The 12,332-nt window shown below is 38.0% G+C and overlaps 1 protein-coding gene across 1 annotated transcript in view; it reads left to right on the top strand.

The window, feature by feature from the left end:
* Positions 1-744, top strand: part of mRNA-cap (RNA guanylyltransferase and 5'-phosphatase mRNA capping enzyme) — a 106,171-nt gene extending 105,427 nt beyond the window's left edge. The window contains exon 15 of the mRNA XM_081769214.1: positions 343-744. Within this exon, the coding sequence (XP_081625340.1) occupies positions 343-473 (131 nt within the window). The 3' untranslated portion in view covers positions 474-744. The remainder of the gene's footprint in view (positions 1-342) is intronic.
* The last annotated feature ends 11,588 nt before the right edge of the window (positions 745-12,332 follow it).

Here is a 12,332-nt window from a genome sequence, read left to right as displayed (position 1 = left end):
ATTGTCCATTATCTTTATTGTTCGCTTTACTGAGTTTCACACCCATAAGGTTATGCTTTATGAGCTAAAGAAGTTGAGAAACGTATGTGACAATAGTAGGAAAAAGTGTGGCGAGGCATAACCAAAATGGGTCAGAGCTTGATTAATTGATTGATTGCAATTTAATGTCCATTATCAGCATCTAGGCTGTAGGAAACAGAGCTACTGCTTGGAGTGAAGTTTGAACCACTACCGGAAAACACCCGTCATAATTACATAGGAATTTAAAAGCAAACAAGAGTCCAATGATATATAATTTTTCGTTGGCAAGTTATAATCATTGTATTATCCTTTTCTTTACAGCTGTGTGCAACAGTATTCGTGATCCGGTTACGGCAGAAAGATTATTGGACTTCATTGATCACCATCGATACCAAAAGACGCAGGTAGATCGTGATTTGATGCCACCACCGGAGAAAGTGCCACGAAGATGAATTGTAATGAAGAAGGAAATGACATTTTTAATAATTTAAAGAAACAAAGAATCATACAAATGAGATACTGGAGAAAAAGTGATGCTGAAACGACAATGTTTAAGTCTCCACATTTTTTATTGAATGTAAAAAGCAATAGATGTAATATATATAACTTAATGAAACGTGTTTGCAGTGAGTGTTAGTGTAATGATGAATTATGATCAATGTTTCTTGTATATGACTAGAATTGGTGGTAACCAATTACAGAATAGATGAAAATATTTTTATATATGAGTTTTTCAAATTTAACTATTATAATCCACTAGTATGTAATGCCTTTACTCCTGTAATCCTTTTTTCTGATTATCCGTATTCGATTTATTTGTTTACTTATTTACGTATTTCATTTTGTTTACTTTTTTTCTGATTAAATACCTGACTGATTCTTGAGTTTCAAACCAACAAATATACTTATATACTGTTCGCTGCCTACGTCGAATTCGTTCACAAAATTTTACAAATTGTAGGCAACTCTATTCTGAAACTTTGATGTATCTGCAACAGTCAAACAAACATGGTTAGGTACCCTTACATTAGGATTGTGATCCTAATTGTGTTAACCGTTAATTTGAATTGAAGATTAATGTGAACGTTGTGATTTCCAATCCCTTGATAAAAATTGTTTAAAGAAATGGCCGCTAAGAACCTTCTTTAATAGAAAGATCGTGCTATGAAACTCGTATAAGACTGTTGTAAATATGAGCTTTTGGTTGTTGAAACAATACTATAATGTACAATGCGACAATTACGCAATAAAACTGAATCTGGCGATAATAAGTAGAGTTAACTTACTTCGGTTTATTCAAAGTAAGAATCTCCTTTGTCCACAAACAGCTTTGCGTGATCCAGTAAGTCATGAGTTTTTGGTAATGATGCACTTTTCCAGTTTCTACTTCTCTGTTAAGGACGGAGACACAAACTGTGCACACAACTTCCGTTTCGTTAAATCCTCCGTTATTTGGCGAGCAGTCTGGTAATTCACTCCCCACTAGGGTCGCTATTACCCAGAGGTTTACACTTTGGTCATTCAAAATGATATCCCGAACGTTGTCAATCATTTCAGTTACTCCTGCTTGGACCTGGCTGCTCATCTTTTTCCATGGATACCTTATCAACACTGAATCTCTTGTGCCATTTTAAAACACTGCAACAAGAAAAGCAGTTGACTCCATAAACGTTTTTCGGCATCTCACATGTTTCAGTTTAAGTTTTTCTTGAGCGCGCACAGAACTTGATATTCACTCCTTATTGTATTGGGGTAAATCCATATTGAAATCAAGTGCGTGGGTTTTCTCGGGGTTCTCCTGTTTCCTCCCACTTCCTTCATTCCACCATTTAATTCATCTCATCATCACCGTCTCCTTTAGCCTAACCGGCATAATTGTCGGACGTAAAACTCAGAAATTTCATTTCATTTCATTTCATATTGAAATCAACCAGTGGTGGTCGCTGACAAAATTTATTTTTTTAATTTTTGTACTATATTTAGAGAACAGAAAACAAGCAATCATTCATTTTTTTAGATGCTCAGTTCTTTTTTGAGCTGCCGATTTTGTATTGACGCGTAAGCCAATTTTGGACTTCTCAAATATATACTGTTAACACTGTATCTCCGTTATTTTTGAAGATATTGATTGCTGACAAACTATTTGAGAGAAAATTAAAATGTACATTTTATATCCAATATATATTTGAGACTACTGAAAAAAAAAAAAGCTCGCTGAATGTTAGTTTGAAAAACGCAAATTCTCGTTTTGAAGTTAAAAATTTTAAAGTAAAAAATAATACTCTTTTTTTTTATTTATTTATTTATTTACTACATATAGGCTTCGTGATGTACTACTTCCTTCAAAAAAAATTTTATACTTGAGCGTCTACCCTTTGTTAGTGAATTTTGGAAAATGGACTATGTTCAGCTTGAAATATATATATAAAAAGAATACACTGGAAAATTTTCAAATTTTCACAAAACTTTCGCTATTTGCGTTGTAACACGTAGTTAAAATTCGGTCACTAAGACCTGACTAATTTATGAATAGCGATTTTTTTAATGTTGCGAATAAATTCGGTTTATTTTGCTGGACAAACTAATTTTAATCATATTTTGAAGGAAATAATTATTCTAAAATATTAACGCTTCTTACTTAGTTTAGAGCTTATGCACAGGGCCGGCCTTAGGTGGTGCGGGGTTTCAGGTTTTACAACTATTTTACACCAAGGTCTGTAGAATATATATATATATATATATATATTGCCCTCTCCCTCCTGGTCTATCGTTATACCCATTTCCTTTTATAACGTTTTTCCATCTGCAAAATGTTCTAGTGAATAGACTCACCCTGTTCATTGCTCATAGCAGCTAATTTTTCAGAGAAATAACTCAAATGGAAATCAAGATGGTGAATGATTTTAAAATACATATTTTACCCCTGTGCCTCGCAATTTTTCAAGAAGGTTCAGTACCAGTATTTCATAGTTTTCTTCTCTTACAAGTAAACCCATCGATATCAAAAGTTCTAGTCTCTAGTTTCTTGACCAAAGTTAGCAGAGAAGTGTGAAATATCAAGAAACGAATGTAAGTAAAATTTAAAATGCTTCCGTCTATAAAGATAGCCGCAGTGGCCAAAAGCCTGATTGATCAGAATAAGCCATAATAATGTGTTTCAAGTTTGAAAATTTCATTTTATTTGTAAAACGGGTAAAGGAATGAAAAACAAAAACACATTAGCCAACATTGGGAGGAAGTAGACATCTCTTTGAGGGTATGCTTATCATGCCGCCATCTTGAAGTCGGCCATCTTGAATCTCACTTGACATTTTTAAATAGGAAAGGGCCATGTAACATAATCAAATTCGGTTAGAATTTTACGAGAAATACAGTTGTGAAGTCCATGTTTCCATAAGTTTATATTTGCAAGTTATAATGAAATGCACATTGATATGAATTCGTTGGTTCAAAGATTTCTTAACAGCTCTATCTTTTTGAAAAGAATTCGTCAGGAAAACCTAATGTACACTACTGAGAACATCGTAGATAGCTACTTATGAAAGGTGTAATCAGCTGGAAATCGTTAGCGACTGCAGACAAAATGAAATGATGATGAGACGATCACAAACCTTAAGGAAAATGGATGACACATATACATCCCGTTTTTCTGACATGATTTTTTTCATATATATAAATGTAACCAGAAAGTTCTGTCGTTTTTTCACCCACCACCTTCGGATATCGATATGTCACCTAAGACGTATCTGGAAGATCAAAAATAGTCCCCATCAGTATCGACGACCTTCTGCCAACGTTCTGGAAGATCATGGACTCCATTGCGGTAGAACTTGGTAGGCCGTGAAGCGTCAAGTGCATTTTGCACCTGTACTAGGGATTTAAACTGGCGTCCTCTAAGGTGATTGTCCTAGTAATGGAACAGGTGATAATCGGACGGTGCAATGTCCGGATGGCAGATGCAATAGTATTTCCCATTCAAGGCGCAGAATGATGTCCCGGGTCATCCTAGCCACGTGGGGCTTAGCAGCGTTATCCTGTAACAGGAAGACTCCTTTGCGATTCAGATATGCTGGCTCCAGAGTTTTGACTTTTTTTGAACACGGCTCAACTGCTTACAGTACAAAGTTGCATTGATGCTCTGATCAGCTGGTAGCAGTTCCCGATACACGATGCAGCGAACATTCCAGGAGGACGTTCTGCTGGTGCAATGCTGGTTTCGGCTGTTTTGGTACCGGTTCGTGGGATGCTAACCTATGATGACGGCGCCGTGGAGCTTGTACAGGACCCATTTCTCATTACATGTCAACATCATGTCCAGAATTAGCTCCTTCCTCAGACGAGACAGCAAAGAAACACAGGTGTCTGCTCGCGTTACCTTCTGGCCCGGAGTCAAATCATGTGAGACCCATCAATCCAAGTTAATGGAGGTGCTGCTGAATGGTTTTTCCACTCACATGTCTGACCACTGTTTGTCTCAATTGCTGCCTCAAGATCTTCATTTTGTACATGTGTTGGTCTTCCGGGACGTGGTGCGTCTTCGAGTATTTCGTCACCGTTCTTAACTAACTAACTAACTCGATGGCCTATGGAACCCGGAGGTTCAACGCCGCGTTCACAAAAGCTCTCCACTGACTTCTATCCTTAGCCAGCTGGATCCAGTTTCTACTTTGTATTCCTATTTCTGCGAGATCCATCTTAATATTGTCCTCTCTACTGCGCCTAGGTCTTCCTAATGGTCGTTTTCCGGTTGGCCTTCCGGTTCATCACCGTCTTTAAACTTGTTAAACCACCGCTGCACTGTCCGCGTAGTCATGACACCCTCACCAAAGGCCTGACATTTCTTCTGTTCCGCTGCAGCAGCGTTTGACCCCAGTTTGAACTCGAACAGCATACACACCCTTAAGACTATCTGCGGAGGTTCCATGTTCACTGTCCTTACGCAAGTTCACGGTGTAACTGAACTGCCACAACCAGGTAGTATGTTGGATATACCTACACCAACAACTGACCCTCGCCTTTTTTCCATTCGCATTCAACTTACGATGTGAGAGCCAATTGAACACAGACCTCCACAAAAAGCGACATAACTTTCTAGGTTACCTTTATATATCCAGGGGATTTTTGGCAGGAGAGGGCAAAGTTTGTCCTCAGCAGGTTTTGTGTTTTTAATATATCTATAATAAGAGAAAGGATATGAAAAGAAGTCGCACTGGGGCTGATTTATTTGATATCATCTCGGTATTCACGGTAATATCACGTGACATAATCAGTAAGAACGCCAGGAACGTTACTTAGTGCGGTGTTCAAAATAAAAGAGGATGTGCAACACAGAATAATGATATACATCTTTACACAAATACAATATTTTTATGCCCAGGGGTGTGTGTAAGGAAATTTGGGGAGTATTGGGGTTGTGGGGGGTGTGCAGACCTGGACATATCTATTTTTACAACAGAAGTTGTAAACGTATCAAAACAAAGAAATTACTTCAGCATTAAATTCAGAAAATATTTACTTAAGCCCGGAAACTTAATACAAACTATTCGTTTATTTTTTAGGTAGAGGCCATACCCTCCCTTGTGGAGTCCATGGATGTATCTATATTGCAATATGTTGTGTGTACTTGACAACCAAGAATAGCATAGCCATATTAACGGTTCCATAGCCACTTGGTCGGGGGACCCCGCGAGCAAAATGGCATGTATTAGAAGCAAAATTTAGTAATAGGGACTACAACACACTTGTTTGCTCTGAGGTCTAATATGCTGATGAAACGGCACTGGAGAGTAAAGTAGACGGCACTAGCGCGGGGCCCGATTGGGAGCAATCAGCTTAAGGCCAGCCCTGCTTATGCAATTCATGAAAGGACTCTCCATCATTCTTTTTATTTATGTACCATCACATGGAGTGCAATCCATTACAGAGGAGATTTACTCTTGTAAGTAAATTCCACAGACATGCCATTTCATAGGTTTGTATCTCTATATCAAACAAACACCAGATGTTATCCATACTCGCATATGAAAGAATTTACTGATTGTAACAACAGCAGTTCCACGAAAAAGTGTGTTATCATTGAAAATATAAGATACTGTAGTTTGTATTTACGACAAGAACTGGTGGATCGGGAAAATTAAAGAAACAAGTGAGGAAAATAACCATATTTTTATTCATTTTTTCACCCACATGGCACCAGAACTTCTTTCAATATCTCTAAAGATCGCAAAGTGCGGGTTTCAATTAGTAAGTTCCTAACGAAATTCTTATCAATTAAGTTTACAACTGCTACAAGTTGAAGCTTTCAATATCAGCGAAAAAACATGAACAGAAATCAGTGAACAGTTTTTCACAGACATTTTAAGAAAATAAAAAGAGAAAGATTAACAGTTGTTTCTTTCTTTGCTTAAAGTATGAACTATAAATAAAGCAAGTATACTAGGATAGAGTTAGATACAATATTATTGCGATTTGAAACAGTTTTTATCATATTTGCGCAACTAGTCAAGTGTCAGTAATATTTTAACTGCTTGTTACTACGCAAATAACGATTGTGTTCTGAAGATTGAGATTTTTTCCATTTGTCCCTTTTATCATTATTTCAGGTTGAGTATAACTGATTTTCAAAAAATTGCAGTTTGTTTTTGACTTTCAAAAAATTGCAGTTTGATTTTCAAAAAATTGCAATTTGTTTGAAGACACATAACAGAGAAAAGATGAGACTCTTATGTATAAAACTTCTCTAGAAAGTAGTATACCACGAAGTCTGTATCTAGAAAAAAATAATAATAGTATTTTTTTTTTTTTTTTAATGATCTCTAAAGTGACAATTTATGTTTTGTAAACGGACTACAAGTTTTTTTCAGATATCTATAGTGTAGTAGGCTTAACTATGCACTGCATATATAAGGTTGTACATTCTCTTTCAATTGACTTTTCTTTGAAATCAATATCTTTAGAAATAACTGAGTTACAGCGTTTACCGCAAACTTTTCTGAAGTGCAAAATTAGCTTATGCGTCAATACAAAATGACCGCTCAACAAGGAATTGAACATTAAAAAATAAATGAATGCTTGTTTCCTATTCTCTAAATATAGCACAACTTTGTGTAAACAATAATTAAAAGATAATGAATTTTGTTAGGAACCGCAAATAACTATTGTGGAAACAATGTGAAACTTCCGTATAAAAATAAATTTGCAGAAGAAAAGGGTGGTTTTGTCTCAAAAGTGTTGAACTGTGTATTTTTATAAAAATATATTGATGACTCTTACTTGCATATTAATGACTATAGCATCAATGCGTCTGATTCAGGTCACTAAACTTGTTTTCGTTTCCTCGCTGTATTTTGTGTCAACTATTCCCAGTCAACCAAATAATCATATGAGTTATTGAAATACGTATGTACTTATTTTCTGGAAATTTGGTAGTTTTTATATTTTCGGTTTTGTCTTCGTGAAATGGGTTTGCATGGGTCTGTAACAGATCACCAGATTTGCGAAAATTCCTCTTTAAGGTTATTGTATACATAAGTTTTCTTTTCCGGTTGTTGTACCTAATTATATCATAAATACTGTCACAAGTTTGAATGTGAATAACACAGAGAGTATTAACACCAAGGCAATTTATTTGGGTCATGTTTTACATCGATATGTTGTACACCTGACGCACGTATCATTTTTCGAAATGTTCCCCCTTGGCCTTGATGCAGGCACGAAGTCTGTCCGGCCACTGGTCAGTGGTATTACGCACCACGTCCATGGGAAAATAGATCAGTGCTCGGGTCAAGGATTGTTTCAGACTGTCGACAGATGGATGCCGTTTATGGCAGACCTTTGCCTGAAGGACTGCCCAAAGTTTGTAGTCCAACGGGCTGCTAGAAGGCCAATCAGCGATAGAAATGAAGTCGGAGACGTTCCGTGCCAGCCAGTCCTGGGTTGTTTTCGCTTTGTGGCCTGGAGCGGAATCCTGCTGGAAGGTCCACCTTTCTCCAGGGAACATGGTAACAGACAGTGGTTTCACTATAGGTGTTAGCACTGTGTCCTGGCACACCTTGGCAGATGTTTCAACACCTTGTTCGCAAAAATGCAGCTGGGTTGTGTCTGAGTAGCTCACTCCCATTCAAACGATCACTGAGGCAGGATGATGTGCCCTATGAACCCTTGGAGCAGCCTTGCAGTAGATGACGTGGCATACACACGGTCATTTTGGGCGTTGTAGGCCTGCTCAATTGTGAACACCCTTTCGTCAGTGAACAGAATCTTTCTGTGCAGATTGTTGGCGTGACGCCGCAATAGTCTCTTTGATTTAAAGACCCTCTGCGACATTAATGTTTGGGTCAGAAATTGACCAGTCCGCCTCTTATACTCCCGTAGATGTAGGTCACTCCTGAGCACATGACACATGGAATTTCTGCTGATGTTCATCTCAGCAGCCATCACACTTTGTGTTCGAACAGGATTTCTTCGAATTCTTGCTGTGACTGCTTTCTGGAGTTGCGGGGTTCGTACCATTCGTGGTCTGCCACTCCTTGCGCGGTCAGCTGCCGTTCCAGTCTCGGTGTATCGCTGTATGGCGCGATACACGAATCTCTTGCTGATTTGTAGGGGTTTCAGGAGGTTGAAAATCTCACCTGCTGTCTTCCCGACCTTGTGTAGTGCAATTACTGCTACACGATTTTCGTAATTGCCCCACTCCATCAGAACTCAGTACAGTGTCAACGTATGTCATGAACAGTCACACACACACTACATGCATCTTCCGCTTTATACACAGATGGCAGCACTGTGCCACTCCGGATGCCTACAGCGCCACTCCAAACTTTGTGACAGTATTTATGATATAACTAGGTATGCATAACCCCCGAATCATAGCTTAATGAATATCCTTTTATTTATTAAAGAATTCCAATTCTTTCCGTCCCTGGATATCTGAATGATTTTTATTATTTACAGGATGTCGACTAAAATTTCAAAATGAAATTTCGTTACTTTCTCGTGACCTTTTCTTTACCAAACCACAAAATTTCGTAACATTCAAAAACTAACAGTAGTACCTATATTCTGTAGCACACATCTCTACCTCCAAAGGCTGTTCCCTGGAGTAATAAAAACTTGATGTTTTCTGACACCACCTTCATTATATTCACTGTATATTGTATAATCAGTTTTGTTCGGTAACTAACCAACAGCAAACACTCACAAATCCACTAATCTTAAAATTACGTATCTAAATACACATGGTATACATATATTGACAAATCCTTAGCAGTCTTTCAAAAGTATCACACTGATTGTAAACAGTTGTGCTGATGGATTCTCTCTCTCTCTCTCTCTCTTTTTTAAGTTGGCTAATATTGTTTTACCCTTTTTTGAGCTTTGTCGATCTCCTTCTGAAGCAACTTCTTCAGTCTGTTGTAACAATCTCCTTTTCTTCTCCTTCAACTCTTTAAGGTATTCTGTTCCATCTTGATTTTGTTGTGACTTCCGTGTTCCTCATCTCGTTTTTGTTTTAGAGTTTCCATTCGTTTCAACGAGGCATTTCTCACAGCCAGGATCATAGACTTTATTACTGATATCTTATGTTAACCTCCAATGGATAGTACGACACAATACACGGAACGTTGGGAAATCAAACAGTGTTCAGAGAGGTTCTTCACTAAACAGGTTTTAATAGAAAATCCTCTTTCTACAGTACTATTTCCATGAAACATTGTAAGTATACTTTTAGAAAATCCTACAAGTTTTTCATCATTTTCAGTGAAAATTTTCATAAGAAATATAGCTAACCTGTCTTTATTCCAATTAAATGATTTACATATTTCTTGAGTATGTTTTTTACACAGCGATAAATAACTTTTCTTAATTTCATCTACTTCGACGTAATGTGGCTTTTCGAGGTCAGATCCAGTAAAGCATTACTAATACAGATTTTCTCGAAGAACTGTTTGTCATCACATACGGAGAAAGCTATGATGATCTCACCGTACCTTGCGCAATGGTGATTTCTGATTAACTAATGATGTAAACAAAGGAACGAGAAAATTTTTGTAATCTTTACTAAAAGAGAGAATTCCAAGTTCTTGTGTTCCTTTGCATCTGCTGTTGAACCAAACCCAATATCTACTGATCTAACATCCAGAAGAGTCTCTGTGTTTGTCACATCCATCGCTATCAGTTGCTTGCTGTTTTAACAAAAGACATTACACTCTTTTCTAGAAGCGATTATCAATACTGCGGACCACAGAATACAGTTCGTCAAACATGACTGGTAAAAGAGGCTTATCAGATTGAAAATCTGTCAGATAGTGTACTAGTTCCAATGCTACTGATTGCAGGAATGGAAGTTTCGCTTGTAGCACGTCGTCCGCTAAAAAAAAAAAAAAAAAAAAAATCTGTGGAACGTGGAAATTTTGCGTGTCCGGAGGTTCTGAAGATACTTGATTGACATATTTCTTCACAAAAGGCATCTCGATCGCTCGTTTCAGTTTGGGTGCGAATTAGGCCGAATTTCCATGTATGGAATAGAAGTGTGCTTTGTAGCGATTTGGTAGCATCTAAGGCTACCATTTTTTGGCGGTGAATTTTGGCGTTTTACAAAACATAATTTTCCAGTCTCTGCTTATATTTGTACAAATGAAAAAAAAATCGTGACCTAAGGGCTAAACTTCGTGACTTTTTCTTGACTTTAATGAACGTTTTGTGATTTCGTGACACTTTCGCGACTTTCGTGACCGATACACACCCTGATTTATTTTATGCTCTTCGCATTTCCTTCAAATGGTATGAGCAAGTCGTCAGCTGTTGTATGTCTTTGGAAAACTGGTGACCAGTTTATTTTCGTTTGTGTCCCAAGACCAAATTAAGATGTCCATTTATTACTTGTATTTAGTATAAGCAAATTGCCCGCTCTTCGCACGGGGAGAATGCGTTTCATTTTGAACATAAAGGGTAATGGATGGTGAATTCGGATTTAATCCGCATCGGTAATGTCACTGTTCGTTTTAGCGACCCCGAAAAATATGAATTCGACAGTAAAATCGGCCATTTACGATCATTTTTATGTAGCGCCCCCTCCCCCAAGTTGCGGGGCGGAATTGGATTTTAATGGTTTCGGAAGTGTTACTGTTTATCTCAGTGACCCCGAGAATTATGGATTCAGGCCTCATTTCCTATCGGTTTGCATCAATGCAACGCAAAACTTGAGTTTACGATATTCGATATCACATACTGATTTAGCGGTATCACGTCAATGACGCAAATATTGTTTTGGAATTAATTATCCTTTGCAGTTTTTTCATAGACACCATTAACAATTTTTAACACATGTTTTGCGTTAATACATACAAATATATACATATATACACATACCATATATATATATATATATATATATATATATATATATATATATATATATATATATATATATATATAGGTCGATTTTGGGATACCTTCCTAATAACGTGTAGGACTAGCTTGAGCATGAAGAAGTCCAGCAACTCAAGTCACTGATAGTCTGGTGGAGGGATGTGCAGCAATGTAGCGCGATGTGCCATTCACAATTCATCGGTTGACGCAGGTGGAGGATCCTTGGCACGAATGGCTCGATCGAAAATATCCCACATGTGCTCGATAAAATTTATATCTGGAAATCTAGGAGGCCCAAGTCATGCATGGTGGCCAGAATATTCCTCAAACTAGTCGCGCACCACTGCGGCGCCGTGATAAGGTAAATTGTCATCGTTGAAGATTCCATTTTTGGTAGAGTACACGAAGTCCATAAAAACCGGAAGATGGTTACCAAACAGCTGAACATAGCGATGATGGATAAATGTCCGGTTCATGCGGACCAGAGAATCCAAACCATGCTCTGTAAACATGCCCAAAACCATTACGGAGCCACCACCTGCTTCAAGAGTACCTTGTTCACAAGCTGGGTCCATTGGCTCTGCGCCACACACGGACCCTACCATCCATGTACCAACTTATCTGACGGTGTTACATGTTGCTAGATGTTTAAGACCCAATCCACGTTTTTCCAAACCCATGAGAGACCGAGCCATGCGATGGTCAGCGGTTATGAGCAGCACTCATGTCAGTTTGCGGCAGCGATGCCCAATGGAGACCAAATAGCGCTGCACTGACCTGAGAAGCCTTGCTGGAACATCCTGCATTGATTCTCACTTTCAGTTCATGCACTGTTGCTTATCTGCCTTGACGAGTCTGCTGAGACATCGTCTGTTGCGGTCATTCATCACAAGTGGACAGCCACTGCGTTGTCCTTGATAGGTCGTAATGCTCCCAATGCAGTA

This window comes from Thermobia domestica, chromosome 8, assembly GCF_964235325.1.
Source record: "Thermobia domestica chromosome 8, izTheDome1.hap1.1, whole genome shotgun sequence".
Lineage (NCBI taxonomy): Eukaryota > Metazoa > Arthropoda > Insecta > Zygentoma > Lepismatidae > Thermobia > Thermobia domestica.
The sequence above is the reverse complement of the archived record's forward strand: the minus strand, read 5'-3'. Positions and strand labels throughout refer to the sequence as shown.